Raw genomic sequence first — 15436 nt, 5'->3', positions numbered from 1 at the left:
GGAATGAATCTCGTTATATTTAGTGCCTAGGAGCGAGCGAGGGGTTGTAATATTTATTATCTAGACATTCTGCTACACCTCACACCTTTTATCAATGCCTCTGCCTCCTCTCCTCATTCATCCATTAACGTATACGCCCATCCATTAAACGTTTGTGCATTCTCATGACAGAGAACGCGTGCTCTTTATCCAAAACAAACTCGAGGGCCAAGCCTTGTCACCGTGGTGGGAGCCAGAAAAGCAACGCTGTTCATGCACATCATTAATTGCCGAGCTGAGACTGTGCCACGGCCGATCTTGCGGTTGCCGGTTTCTGGTGGCTGGACTAGAAAACACCAAACTGAGCTCTCTTCATGTCCGGAGTGCGTGGGCTGATGGGCAAGGCAAATAAATCATCTTCTGCGTCTGTCTGATGACGTTTAGACACGGGGAGGTCACCTCGCGCGGCGGCGTTGAGTGACATGGGTGCAAACGAAGGAACGGCAATATCGTTCCCATCGGGGGATAAAGTGAGCGAGGGGGCGTTCGATCCCATAAACGTATTGGCTTTGGGTATTAGTGGTTGGCAGCTTCAGTGCAGTCAAGTTGGCTTACCGGTTGGACTGGGCAGTAAATCGTCGGGCGATGTTGCCAGGCGCAACCCTTTAAGTTTCTCGCCGAGTCGGCCGGAGATGGGCGAAACTGGAGAGATTGGCAGTATCATCCTGGGCTTTGGCGGTGTCAAAAATGTCTCGATGATCCACTGCTTTTCTGAGTACGCCATTTGAAGTCCGACGCTCTCGGAGTTGGTCCTCATCTCGGCGTCCATCTCGCGTTCCAGCTCTCGCAGACGTTTCTTTGCCCACAGCGTATGAAGCACGCCGCGAGAGCCAGGTTCGGCATCAAAGCCTGGTGGAAAGATGGCTGGCAGCGGCTTCAATATCAAGCTGGATCGGCCACGGCGCGCGATGGTGACGGTCGGTGGTATAGGGACGTCTTCGGGCAGGAGAAAGTATACTCGACGTTTGCTGCCGTCTTGATCCGCATCTCGTGCGGGAAGCAGAGTAGACTTTCCTGGCCATGATACCTCCCAACCGGCATTTGTGTCGGGAGCCGGATTATCGCGAAGTTTGTTGATATTAGGGTTCACGGAGCCGTTGTTGGGACCCGGCGTGGCGGCTGTGGAGTCGATGTCAGCGGCCTCAGCTTCGGGTTGCCACTCGACCATGAGAATCTTTGTTCCCTCGTCGCTGAACTCGAAGCGGGCCAGGTGAGTAGTAGCGATGACTGGCGGATGGTCCGACTCGGCAGCATCAGACCGAGGAGCGACCGAAGCCGGATCCATGACCGCGACGCTGCAACCGGTGCGACTGCCGGCGGTGCGAGATGGCGGGGGTAGCGAGGAGCTCTAGACTCGCGTGGTGGGAAGGACGCAGCGTCCGGGTTGGAAACAAAAGATTTTGCGGTAGGATAGTATGCGGGCGGGGTTGTACTCGAACGATGTTTGGCTAGGAGGCTGTTCGAGGTGCGTTGCGGCGCATGAAAGTAGGAGTGAGTACGGCGTAAAGACGAACCGCGGGAACTTTTGGTTACTGGTTGAGGGCACGGCAGGGTGACAGGCCACAAGCATAAGGTAGCGGGCCGAATAAAAGGGACAGGTGCGTGCGCACGGGGGTCCTGGTATCTCGGTCGCAAAAGCAACAATAATATGGAAACGAAGAGCAGCCGTGGTGGTGTTACGGCGTGGAGGCGTGGGAGGACGGAGCGAGATGTACTGCTAGTCCGGAATGTCAACTCTTGCTCTAACTGGTGCTGGTGAGAGGGACGGTTTACTGGTATGCCACGAGGATTGCAGAGAGAGGTCGGCTGCCAAACCCCTTGAGGAACCCCTTGATGAAGGGCTGACAGGACGGATCGGCGGCGCGCGGAGGGCTCTCGTGGGTGGTGGAGAGATTATGAGAGGGGGAGGCTGGACGGGATGATGTGATTGGGGAGGGTCGGATAGGGGCGTCGCGGGCTAAAGCGTTGAACGGGAAATGCGCGTGTTGGTTTGAGGGGCTCGATGATGGAGAGGACTGGCCGACGCGGGGTAGCGCGGTGATGAATTTGGGGAAAATGATGCAGCGTGTTGAGTATGCGAGCTGAGAATATTGACCCCTCAGGACAGAGGACGGAGTAGCAGAGCGGCCAAGGTGAAGATGGAGGGAGCACTGTTTGATTCAAGACTGCAAGTTAGGGTTGCTAAGATCAGGCGAGCTGCTGCCAGCTGCCAGGCAAAGAAAATTTCTTCTTGTCGTTTGCATGGCGGCCGAGGTCCATGTCCACCTTCCTTCATATCTGCTTCCAATAAATCCAATATTTAATCCTCCTTCCCCATCTCGCTCGCTTTTCATCTTCGCCGAAGGCGCCCTCACGATACCCGCCGTCATTAATTTACATCAAACGCTTCAACCCCACATGCCAAATCGTCCAAGCTGCGAGCCAGCCGTTATCTGCCTCGAAGATTCTACGACGCCGAGGCTGTCAGCTGAACAATCGAGCAAAGAATGATTAACATTCGTTGCATCGAAATAGTTGTTGCTATTTTTGCAATCCACTTGAGACAGACAACACCGGGCCCATTGCCTTTTGTCTTCATAAACAACCCCCGCATGGCCTTTGCTCCTCACCCACCCGCCAATCAACCACCCCCTCAATACCGCCGCGAATATCCCCATGCCGCCCCAGATCGAGCTCAGCAGCAAGTCAAGTCGGCCCGGGCGGCTTATTAGATGACCACCGGGGCGCTGCTCGCAACCCGCCGAGCCTCATTTCAAGTCGTTACACAAACAACGGACAATCGCCTGACAATATCGCAGCAGCTTTGTTGCCATGGATGGTGAGACCTTGCATTGTGAGTGTGAACAGGTGGTTCATCGGGCTAATATCTCTCCACAGGTTCTCCTTGTTCCTTCTATTCTCGTACCAGTGTTGACCGAGCGAGCCCTGCATGCCCCAGACGCGCCGCCTTTTCATCCATTACCCCAGCTTTAACCGACTGTCAGGAGTTTCCCTATTTGGACGCACTTAGCAGCTCATTACGTACTGGCAACGGCCACCTACCGCAACTTCGATGACGCCTTTCGTTTCTGAGTACGACGCAAACTTCTACCCGGTTTATCTCGATGCCGCCAAGGAAGCACCTGGCCCAGGGCTTGATCACTGATAAATGTCGATTACTGCAAGGGGAGAGTTACCCTTCGTTGCCTTCTTTTTAGCCCACTCCCTGACATTCCCTGCCGCCAACTCATCTAACAGGCGTACTAATACGCCGCCAACGTTGACGCTCGGTACTACCATTTAATTGCATCCATTGCGCCACGATCGGCCCTTTTCGCCACCCAACCCCATCTAGGTACCAGGCAGGTGGTCACATTCACATTCTTGGCGCAGAGGATTGGAACGAGATCGCACATTTGACCAGAAATTAGGCACCTACCGAAGGAACAAAATGACAGTAGCAAGACGGTACAAGGAAAGGGGACCAACATGAGTGGGACACGAGACCGCTCGAAGATTGTTATATCCATCTCTCGGTAAGTCTCGCTGTGTACAGATCATACGGTGGTTATGATCATAGTACAATCTGTGATAAAAATTGCTCTCAACAAAACCTACAAACTTTCACGACATAACCCAAATCCTATAGAGACGAGGTGCTGACTCTTGTTCTGCTAGCTTGCTGCTGCTGAGCAGAGAACTTACCTGGTCATGCTTAATTTACAGCCAACCTGTGCAACTTCCCCTGGCCAGTCGCGAACTGCATCTGCACGACGCTAACATCATGAGATGCTACCAAGCAGATTTAGGCAGCTCATCGTTCTAATACGCCTAACTTCAATTATAGAGGTTAGGACTTGCTTGAGGGTTGCATAATTTCGTATGAATTGATTTGGAGGAGGGGTTCACCACCTGCACTAGCTCTATTGGCATTATGGTACGGTATCATTGCAGCAAGCAAGACCAAGAGGCAAGGGTACCAGCAAACAGCCCCAAAGCCACCAATGAGCGGTGGCAGTACGGCTGTTTTGGCAGTCAAGTTGATATTACTGAGGGCACAGCCATGCACGGCAGTGGGCTGCAGATGAGCTACTCCGAGCGGGCTGTGTTCGCGTCGCAACCTTTGGGGTCTATGGGCATGACTAGACAACCCCGAAACATACAAGCAAGACTGAATTGCGTACTGCCCACGCGTCCGCTTCCTGTGTACCTCTGTTGCTTTGGCAATGGAATGCACCGGTGCGAATAGATGCTGCCCGCTGATCTGCAGGCTTACCGATGGAACGCAAACGCTGCGACGCTGCCGGACAACACGAGGACAAACGATATCGCGGCCAGGTCATTTACCCGGTCAGCACAATGGCTTGTTTCCCTAGCTAGGAGTGGCAGGTACAAGAAACGTCCAACCTTTGTCTCAAAAGGTTTTCACATCGACCAATGCCACTGTGGCGCAACGCGTTGCGCGAGGATTGCTAGAGTGGAATGAAACTGCGACGGTTATTATCCGCGGCTGGTAATTAGCGTCATGGCCTTGAGCTAGAGTTTTCTGGGAAAAGAAGCTGTTTTGCAACGAAGGGCTGGAGGGTAGCTGGCTCTCGTGACGTGAATATGTGGTTACTCGATTATAGGTTTTGTCGATCCTGAGCCTAACGAGCGGCGTCGAATAGAAATGGATCAAAAGAGGCCGGCCGCTCTGCCGAGAGGTAAGCCACAAGAAATCGAGAGTTATAAACCAGTGGCAAAAGTGAAGAGGAAACACAGTGCGCACAGCAACGTCCACCGGATAGAGCATGCCGGGCTCGACTTGTTCTTTGGCCATGCCTTTGATGATGCAGGCCAAGTGAATTCTATACCTTTTTGCAGCTATTGGTAGCTACTACCCAGAGCGGCGTACTAACGACTTACCCAGCACAGCTACTACGTTCTGCATAAAGCTAGGTAGTAACGTGGTGTAGGTTTCAAAAGTTCCGAAACAGCCAAATCCAAACAGCGTAGCATTGGCAGACAGACGGAGGGAACTTGCCGTCGCGGAGGGAGCCTGCGCCGTGATGGTGGGTGACCAAGTAACGCCAAGTTAGGGGTCGTACTGAGAGGAGGACGTGCCTGTATGAGCCAAGACAAGCATCTCTCATTGTCGCGTGATGTGATATAGGGAAGATACATGCTGCGTTGCTGCAGTTTGCATCATTTGCTTCCCGGGTCTTGGCGATGCTATTACCGGTCGACGCCAGGGGTCTCCGGCGCGGAGCGGATTGACCTGGTCGGTGGCATTGCGACAAAAGACAGCGGGAGAGCAAAGAAGAGAAGAGAATTAATTTGGTTACGACAGTCCAGTCAGCTTAAACCGAAAGCTGGCTACGCGGCACCGAAATGGCCGTGCAAGCTTGCGCCGGATCTACGGCGCTTGAGACACATGTTCGAACGCAGGCAGAGAATGACCGGAGTAGGGCCGCGGATGGTTGTCGCTTGTCGCCCTTCCTTTCGGTTTGTGGCAAGTCTTGCGCCATCTGGTTCTATTTTTGCTCGTATGCAGCTTTGCTTGCGTGCTTGCTTGCTTGCTTGAATTTTCTCCTTGCTCGTGTTATCTCTCGGCGGCTGCATATGTAACAGAAATATTAACTGATTATCCATAGATAAACGGACAGCAGGTCTGGGCGGCTCCACGAGATAGCATGTTGTCGGGCCCCTGCGCCAGAGCAGGGCCGATGTCCCCGTTAAAAAAGCAATCAGAAAAAAAAATAGATTGACGCAAGGAAGCCACGGTAGAAATATTGGAATAACTAGGTAGGTGAGGCTCTGCTGCGGATATGGAGTCCGGGAATTCAACACCGAGCACCAGCGATAGGCGTGGTGCCGGGACAGCGGCCGGGCGCTTCTTACGCAGTACGCCATCCATTTCTCGATAACGCCGCAAGGCGGGCCGACAGCATATACTGGTAGAGTGGATATTTTATTTATTTATTTATTTATCTTTTATCTTTTAATGTTGTTCTCGCCTTATTCTTTTCGACCTCAATTTTTCCATTTTGAAGTCGTCGGCACCATTGCTATCTGTGGCTGGTTACTGGACCGCGCAAGCCTCTATCGGAATGCGACATGTCACAGACACACAAGAACACGAAAAGTCAGGAACAAACCCTTGGCGCAAACTTGGTTGTTCTGCCAGCACGCGGATTGAACTTCATGACTGGTTCAAGTGGGCTGCATTTCGCAACGGCGACTGGCATTTGATATCGGCGTGCAGTCGCCGACTGACATTGACCTATTCTGGAAATTTTGTAGAGAAATGTCTCGGGATATTGAAACGTGCAAAAAGCAGAGTGTGACCACGGCCGTTCCGTTATCATTATGCACCGAGGCGGGACTATGGCAGATTGGGAGCAAGGCTGGTGGGTTGGTGGTGGGATGATGACCGAGATGGAGACGATGTAAGAGGGAGACTCATTATCATGGATTTTTTTTTTGTGAACATGAAAAATGTGAATGTGAAGCTGGCGAAGCTCGCCTTATCTATGAAACTCGTTTCGTGTATTTGTATGCGCCGAAAGGGCGGAGCAGAAGTAGATGGAGCTCCAAAGCTACGTTACCTTTCAACCCAGCGTAGACCGCATTTCGCAAGAGTGTTGGCAACTCGTGTCAGGTACCTACCTACCTCAGTACTGTTGACGGTCGAAGATACATCATGTACAGGCTAGGACACGATATGCAGGTGCAGGCAGCGGATACACGCAGCAAGTACATATGTCGATGCAGAGATATCGGGCTGGGCTAGGCAAGATAGGAACCGGCTTCCGAGATGAAGATGTCTGATTTGAATTTTTATTCGAAAGGGCCTTTTGTTTTGGCAGCAGACGGTCGATTGATAGTGACGCACGCAGATGCAGGGTGGTAGGGTGAGTTGGTGTAGGTGGAGTGTAATAAGCAGGGCGCTCAATAATACTCCGAGTGGATGGGGCAACCGCGGTAGTGATACGTCAAGTGGTTACCTACGGATAACGAATCAGGTAGTTCCGTACAATAGCAGCAAAGAGCGGCGGACCTGGTAGCATTAGCAAGAGTACTTGGCAAGGTTAGTTGTCTGTATTTAGTGTTGGAGATGGTGACTTGCCATCGGGTTTGTTCGGCTAAATTGGGGACCCATGTCAGACAGTGCAGCAACCCTCCATCGTTGGCACTGTAGGCGAAGCGAGGGTTGCTGGCAAAGAGGTACCACCAGTAGGAGGGAGCCCGTACCTTGAAGCGGCCGGAACGTCCCAACACGGTTAGGTTGGAGAAGCACGGAAAGCCATGCGCACTGTGCTGTCGAGAAGTATCTTTTTGCTGGGCGCACGTGTGCAAGGGTACTTTTGACGGCAAGCCCAACATGGGGAAGGGAGGGGGGGCTGCCTCGACGCACCCCCACTATTACGCCGGCTAACGGCCGCACTGGACAGAACTGTGCGCGGCGCCCGCTGGAAAAAGGCCCTGCAGAGCCCTGCAGAGCCCTGCAAAGGTTGTAACCTTCGGAAATCTGGGCGTCTTGGGGACCAGACTATCCGCCTCGGCCTGCTGCTGGCACCCCCTCCTTTTTCCATGCTTCCAGACAGGCTAGCAGGTCTATCAGCCAGTGATGGGCCTTGGAATCTCTCCATGTTTTAGGGTAATTCGGGAATTCGTTCGTAGGGATCCGTACACTCCCGCCTATTGGCACGCCTCTTTCTGGGTGCGCCTCCCCCATCTTTTCCTTCCGCAGTTTTTTTCCAGCCCGCTCTGCACGCTGCAACTTGTGCTGTGCGTGCCGCTGCAGTCGCTGCCCAGCACCCCCAGTCCCACGCCATCTTCGTCAACCAGCAAACCTGCTGGGGGCCCTGCTCGCTATCGCCCTTCTTTCATCTTCACTTCCACCATCAAACATCGACATCGCACAGAAGCTTTGCCATTTTGTTTTCTGCTTCCCTCACACTGTCCAGTACCACCGTTTCGCAAAGACTGGCGTGTGATTTTTTCGACGCACCTCCACATATAGAAAACGACCCATCCCGCCCGCCGCCCGAACTCTCTTCTCCTTCCTCCGCCATCCGCAGTCGCCGTCAATCGTCTCCTCTCTCGCCTCGCTTCTTTTACTTCCTTTCGTCCATCAAACTCTTTTGCTGCCTCTCGGCTATCACACAAGCCTCCAATCAAAGCTCATTGATCGAATCGTCGCTGCAGCCGCACGCCGTCTCCGCATAAGAGTAGTATCTTGGGCCGACAACGTTGAACAAACTAGGATCCAGCTAGCCATCTGCAGCCCCGTCCTTACATCGCCAGAGTCGAAGCCTTCCTCGGCTGCTAGCCATCAATCCATTCCCTGCGCGGGGCAACATGATCCGCTTGGTCCTCTGCCTCCAACTATAGCGAAGGGAACGCAGATTCGCCTTCGAGCCGGCCAGCCCGGCCGCTCATCACGCCGTCACCGACCTATCAAATAGACTGTCGATCCGACGGTCTATCCCTTTGGGTAACTCTGTTGCCTAGTCACTCGCTCGACCGACCTCCGGCACAGAACATCTCATAGAAACACCGTCCACAATGTCCGAAACACGGACGCCGGCGCGCACCGTCGCCATGGACCCTCCGCACATCACAGAGTTCGCCTCAAAGCGCTACTTTGAGAAGCTCAACCAGCTCAACGCGAACCAGACACAAACTGAAACGGCCGTGTCATCATCAGCAGCCACGACGACCGTACCCGCGCCGACGACACTACCTTCGTCGACGTTCATTCTACCCCTACGCGAGTCCAGGACTGGCGACACCCAGTCCAAGCCTGTGGAGCAGAAAAAGGATAAGAGCCGATTCTTCAGCCTCAAACAGCGCGTCTCTCTACGGCACTCCAAAACCTCTGGCCCGGTAATCGTCCCAAGCATTGTCCACGAGGCGCTTGCCGTTCCCCAACCCACTGCCGTTGTCGATTCCACCACCCGAGAGATCCCATTCGATCAGCTCTTCCTCGCTCTGCCCAACGAACTGCAGATCCAAATCATCTCCTTCCTGCCGCTGACAGATGTCCTCAACCTCCGCCTTGCCTCGAAGCCGTGGCACACCCTAATTACCCTTAACGAAGGCCCCATAGTCCGACACCACGTCGAAAACCACATCCCCGCATACGCCCTCCGCTTATATCCGATAACCAAGCCCGCCGACTACAACTTCCACTCTCTCTGCAGTATATGGCACCGTTTGCATGTCGCCGCCAAGCTGGCCTATCTCATGTGTGAATGGATCACAAAGGACATCTTCCTACAGCAGACGGAAGCGCAACGGAGAGCGTTTGCACCACAACACGAGATTATGCGCCGTCGACTCATCCCCCTACTTTTCACCCTTTTCCACTTTTTCGAGACGTACCGCAAATTCCACCTTGAGCATATCAACGAAAACAACGGCCACGGGTTGCAACGTGAACCGTACACGCTCAATCCCGTTGAGAAGAGGGTCATGGACATGTACGACGACCAAACGCTTCTAAGAGTACACGAAGTGTTCCCCCTTGTAATATCGTCTTTCTGTCGTCGCTTGCGACCCCCAACCTATGTTGGTCGTGTCGAGAGATCGCTTCGAGGTTATTTGCGCGAGAAGCCAGCTGACGAGGTACACGTTGCTATTCTGTGCCTCGGGGGACTACGACAGGTTGAGAGGTTGTGGGAAATCAAGGGATACAACAGTCGAAGAGCAGCCGTTGATGCGTGGTACGGCAACCTTATACAGGAGCCAATTACTGAGACGCAAACCAAAGCCCGACTTGCAGGGTTGCGAGGATTTGGCCGGAAGAAGTCGACAAGCGGTGACCGTCCTGGGCATCGCCTATCATTTAGCGAATCGCTGTACAGAGTGCGCAGTCCGTCAGGGTCGATCGATAGCACCAATGGCTACTTTGACCCTAACTGGGTCTTTCATACCAGCTTGGCTGCCGAGGTGCCCATGGCACCCCTGGACCCTGAGCAAGCGGACAAGCTTCTCCACGACCTGCCGGTGCTGCAGCACATCTGGCTTGCGACCGCCGAAGCCCTCATTCTGGAGCGCAAGATTGTCTCACGGCCCCAAGATATTAAGCGCAACCAGCAAGTCATGCTCGACTTGATTCGCCAAGATAGCCTCAAAGAGGAAGACGAGTGGTGGTATGGACGACACAACCCAGAAGCTGTCCGGCCACCACCGAGTCTCAGTCTTGCGGAAGATGACGCAGACTAAGTTGCTTCTTGAGAGGCTGTCATGCGTGAAGCTCTATCTTGTACCATGCCAAACGGGTTGTCTCTGACAAGCGCTTTGGGTGGCACCGAAGAGCATGGCGACTTGTGGGCAAACAGATTCATACTAACGGGCGATTGTGCCCTTCCGGAACTCTACACCCTGTCTCCCGATCACGAAAAGAAAGGATAAAGGATTGCCTTGCTATTTCACTACCACCATCTTTGCATTTTCCGGCGTCTGTTTTGCTTTTCATCCTGGCTGCTCTCTAGGGCAGCCCTATTCTCATTCACTTGTCTCTTTGTATTGCTTGGATATATACAGCGGCCACATCAGGAGGACATCAAACCAGCCCTCGGTTGCTGGAGCTTTCCTTATTTATTCTCTTTAGCGTGTCGACTTTTGTTTTCTTTCCTTATTTACCCGATAGACGCAGCCGAGAGGACCAGAAATGCACTGGTACCTGTTCTTACGCGCAAGGTGTTGTTACTCTGGCTTTACACGTAAGTTTTGCTGGAGCTTGTCCCTCGAACGATTTACTTTTTGGTCCCGGAGCTGGAAGGATGGGGATGGGTTTCTGGGTCCGGGAGCGTGGGATGGGAATATAACACACTTTTACAACACTTACGTTCGTCTTTGGTGCATGTTCGATGTGAATTTGTAGACGTACATATGGAATCGGGCATAATCCTGGCTGGTAGGTAGTCTGCGGGTGTGTTAAGCGTGTGATGGCTTGGCCAATGCACAACATGCCAACCAGTCAAGGAAAACGTCACGACAATTGAGGAATCTACCTCGAAAGAATATACCATTCGCCAACAAAGACCCTCTGCCTATCCATGCGGACCAAATCCTGGTCGCCGTCTGAAGCACGTCACAATCACATTCCCATATAATAAAATCGACTCAAAATCCCGTGTCATCAGCCATCACAGTCGGCAAAACGCTGACCAAATGTTGAAGAAAGAAAAAAAAAACGCTTCCGTAAAAATGGTAAATAACAGAATAGAAGGCTTGGTATCTCGTAGCTCCCCATTTTTGTGTTCCAAAGCAAAGCCAACTTTAAAACCCCAAAGACAAACATCGCTCCCCTCCCAGGTTTGGAAAAATACAACGTTGCGGATATAAATGTACAGTTGATGACGCTCTTGACCAAATCATTGTTCGGAAAATCATGGTCATTGTCGTTGTTGCTGCTGCATCGATTGGTACATTCGATGCCGCATGCTCGCTTGATCAGCATTGTTCATGGTATCCATTTGACCTGCAGAGCCACCGAAAGGGTGGTCAGTCGCATCTGGTATTCGCGCACCGCCCATGCCGCCATAGTTCATGTTCATGTAGTTCCGCGCCGCATAGCCGGAAGCAAAGTGGCTGTTCATCGACGGCGATGCCCCCGCGGTAGTTACCGGCGGAGCGCGCCCTGCGAAAGCAGCTTGCCCCATGCGGGAACCATCGTGGGTAAGTTGCGCACTCTGGCTTGCGGGTGAGGGCCGTTGGTGTTGCATGCCGGTATCACCGGACGGAGCGCGCACCATGTGTCCTTGAAACATTGGGCTCTTACCGCCGTTGCTGGCTTGACCAAATTGGCCAGGAGCATTCGCTGCGGGGTTCATATCCACAGAGAGCCGCTGCTGATTCATAAAGTGCTGGAGCTGTTGCTGCTGCTGATGGTGCTGCTGCTGGTTGTACATGGCACTGCGCGACAAATCCATCACGTTAGACGGCTGCTGTGGCGGGTTGCCGCCGATAAGCGGTGACTTGTGCTGTCCTGGCTGCTGTCCAAAGTGTTGCTGTGGCTGACTGGAGGGGGGGAAGGGCTGCTGTTGAGGCTGAGATTGATGCCCTGGCTGCTGACTGTACTGCGGCGGCGGCGGCTGCTGCTGCGGCTGTTGCTGCTGCGGCTGAGCTTGTCCAGGACGGCTGGGAGGCTGACCTCGGGCGGCGGGTTTTCGATTCGGCTGCTGCTGGGCAGGGTCGAAGCTTCCAGATGATACCATCTGTTGAGATGCGCTTTGGAAATTTGAACTTTGAATAGGCGACTCAGACGAGGACATCCTAGCTTGGCCACCCATTTGTGGAAAGGCGGCGGCATCCTTGGAGAAGCGTCTCCGTTTACCATTGGCGTCCATGACTGGTGCATCGTCTTCTTGAACCGCCGTGGGCATGCTTGCGTTGTTGACGGACATGTCAGGCTGCTGCTTGTCGTTTTTGCGCTTGCGAGAAGGGGCGGTGCTTCCGTCCTGGCTGGCTGGCATCCCTATTGTGGTCCAGCCACTTTGTGGTTGCGAACTACCATGTTCAATCATGTTGGAGAGACCAGTGGGACCTGAGGAAGGTCGAGCGCCGCCGTCCTGACCTAAAGATAGAGAATTGGGCACCTGGTTCATGGGAGACATGAACGAGTCCTGAGCCTCTTCGGTATCTTGACCCGCAGCTGTTTCCGAGCCGGAGGCGGTCGGGTTTTTTGGTTTATTCTTAGAACCCTTGGGGCGGCCGCGTTTCTTGCCAGGCGTCCCAGAATCGGATTGGCCTGGGGTACCTTGCTGTGATGAATAGATCTGCTGACCGGGCCAAGTGCCGGGAGGGTTAGGCCCTTGGGAGCCTTGCATATTGGGGTCAGCATCGCCTGGTGGCTGCTCCTTGATTTTCGGCTTGCCCTTGCTGCCCTTTGGCCGTCCGCGACCTCTCTTGACGGGAACAGACGGCGCGTTTGGGTCGGCGGCGGCTTCAACGGTCGCTTCTGCGGGTTGCGCAGCATTGCCAGCTGGCTGTGCGGCGTTAAAAGTCGGCGGCGGCGGTTGAGTGGACACGGGCGGTGTCGGATTCTGTACGGCAGTGGAATTCGGAGTAGCCGAGGCGGGCGGTAGCGACGCTGAGTGGTCGGTCGAGGGTGGAAATATTTCGGCCAGCCAAGAAACAAATTGCGAGCCAGACCCGTTGGACTGGTTGCTTTGTGGAAAGTGAGCCCTCGTCTCGGGAGCAGGAGCACCAGGAATGCCGCCGAAGTAGGCAACTGCTTTGCAAAGCTGATCGGTGACGGCGACAGGATTCACAGAGCGTAGGAGGGTGAGCAGGCGAGCCTGCTCGGCCTTGGCATCCTTGGGAGCCAACCCGGCAGGGAGGGAGGGATTGGATGGGTCGCCATCGGGAGGTTGCCAGGCAAGTTTAGAGCGCTTAACAGACTGGTATCCGGCCTGGTTGGCAAGTCGAGCGGCAGCCTCTGTGCCTTCACTGGTGCGCTTGGCGGCGTCGTTGCGCATGGATTTTTCGGATCGGCCTAGATCAATATGCATGACAGCAAAGTTGCCATTTTTGTTGTCGGCCATGCCCTGCAGCTTGGTGGGAACAGGATTCTTGACGCGCCCGTCGGTAGTTAGAAATGACGTCTGTCCATTGAAGTCGGCGATGTCTGTGAGGGAGAAGAGGGCAGGGCAATATGTTAGCGACACGAGGCGGTGGTTGGAGGGGGAGAGGCGAAAGGGAAAGGGAAAGGGAAAGGGGCGGCCAGGGAGCGACAGGACTCAACGTACGGCCATGCAAGACGGAAGCCGACTGAGGCTCGCCGTGGGAGGAAGGTGGTTGATGGAGGCTGGTTTTCGGAATGATGCCGGCTGGGGCCGGGCTTGTGGCGGAAGTCGTTTGGTGAGACGTTGAGGGCGTTGCTGGCGCGGGCGCGAGGCGAGGGTTCGAGTTGATTCGGGTAGCTAGTGCATCAGGTTATTATTAGGCTGGGCGGGACAAAAAGCAAAGGGGCAGATCAGATCGCAGGAAGGGCTGGCGATGATGAAGCAGGGCCAAAGAGAAAGAGAAAAATCGATGCGACCAGGGGAGGGAGCAACCAACGCGAAACAGAGGCCATGGCTCTGGGATGGATCCCGGTCTAACGCGACAGCCCAGCGAGAGACCCCCCGCTATAATGATGGCCTGAGCCTGCTTAGGCCGGGAGCCTGAATGTGAGCTTGGGCCCTCAGTGGCTAATGAGAGACGGGAGTAGGCGGTTTGCGGGCGATGATGTGCGACACGGGCGGAAGAGTCAAGCCATTGCTTGGAGAGGAGATGGCAATTGCGAGGTGGGAGGTGGAAGGTAGGAGGTAGGAGGTAGGAGGGAGGGATGGTGGATGATGGATGATGGAGGTGCGGCGACGGCGGCTGTCGTGTAATATTTTTCTCAGTGGAGGACGGGATGGGATGGATGGACAAGAAGGCATGTACTAGTATGTAAGGTACATAGATAGGTAAGGTATGTATGTATGTAGGTAGGTAGGTAGGGAGGTAGGTAGGTAGGTAGGTAGGTAGGTAGGTAGGCAATAAAAAGTGAATGGTACATACATACATACATACATAGGCTGACGAACGGCGGTGGACAGCAGGCGCAGCGCTTGCGAGGACAAGGCACAAGCTGGAAGGCAACGGCGGCCGGGTCGGCTTATTGGTAACGCTGAACGCTGAAGCGGTTGAGAATTTTTCTCATGCTTCTTTACAATGGATTCTTGCACAGACCAGGTACCTAGGTAGTAGGTAGTTTTAGCTGGAACGGGCCATCCAACCTACTAAAGTTACAACCTATGTACCTAGGCGACGCAGCAGTCCGTCCGAGAAGGCGTGGGCAATTTTTGCAGTGTGTAACGGAGCTGGGCGGGGACGCACGAGGCGATTGGCCATTGGGTGAGGCTGGGAGTGAGTGAGTGAGTGGCGTGGCGTGGCGTGGCTGGTAAGGTGCCTACCAGTTGTGTGTGTGGCGTTGGGCCAGCTGCCAAGAGTCCAAAAATAACGCTCAAGGCCAACAGGGAACTTGATGGATAATTAGCTGCCCACCAACACAACAACCGTCAACCACCGGCGTTAACGAACCATATATACTGGATCAGCTTTAAAAGCATATACAAAGCCTCGGTCAATAGTGCACATCTAAGATGGGGCTGGCACGATTAGCGTTGTGCTACCCGTGCAGCGCATAGCCGATAGCCGCAAACATCACAACGTCGCAATCGAGAAATGTCTACAGAGTACCACACAGACTCAACGACATTACGCAGTAGAGAACAACTTCATCCTATACACGACTCTCTGAAATATAACAGAAATTCAGCTGGCTTGAGCAAACAAATACAAGGTCGCCGCAAAAATTGTAGCAAAATCAACTTATTGGATACCATCAGTACTCTCTCACTGTACTGAAGTATCAAGAACCACGGATGAAACAAGA

At 53.8% G+C, this 15436-nt stretch overlaps 3 protein-coding genes across 3 annotated transcripts; 1 reads left to right on the top strand and 2 right to left on the bottom strand.

Annotated features, from left to right (window-relative positions):
- Positions 1–325: 325 nt before the first annotated feature.
- ISF_04622 (hypothetical protein) lies at positions 326–1324 on the bottom strand (the record flags this gene model as incomplete). Its single annotated transcript, XM_018848228.1, has 2 exons — positions 326–546; positions 595–1324. The coding sequence occupies 2 exons, from the start codon at positions 1322–1324 to the stop codon at positions 326–328; spliced, it is 951 nt and encodes a 316-aa protein (XP_018704562.1).
- Positions 1325–8568: 7244 nt separating this feature from the next.
- On the top strand, positions 8569–10230 carry ISF_04621 (Cyclin-like F-box; the record flags this gene model as incomplete). Its single annotated transcript, XM_018848227.1, has 1 exon — positions 8569–10230. One exon carries the CDS (start codon positions 8569–8571, stop codon positions 10228–10230), a length of 1662 nt encoding a protein of 553 aa, XP_018704561.1.
- A 1175-nt stretch (positions 10231–11405) lies between these two features.
- ISF_04620 (hypothetical protein) lies at positions 11406–13556 on the bottom strand (the record flags this gene model as incomplete). Its single annotated transcript, XM_018848226.1, has 1 exon — positions 11406–13556. One exon carries the CDS (start codon positions 13554–13556, stop codon positions 11406–11408), a length of 2151 nt encoding a protein of 716 aa, XP_018704560.1.
- Positions 13557–15436: the final 1880 nt, after the last annotated feature.

Source organism: Cordyceps fumosorosea (assembly GCF_001636725.1).
Source record: "Cordyceps fumosorosea ARSEF 2679 chromosome Unknown scaffold_10, whole genome shotgun sequence".
NCBI classification, from domain to species: domain Eukaryota; kingdom Fungi; phylum Ascomycota; class Sordariomycetes; order Hypocreales; family Cordycipitaceae; genus Cordyceps; species Cordyceps fumosorosea.
Note: the sequence above shows the minus strand (reverse complement) of the source record. Positions and strands in the feature narration are given on the sequence as shown.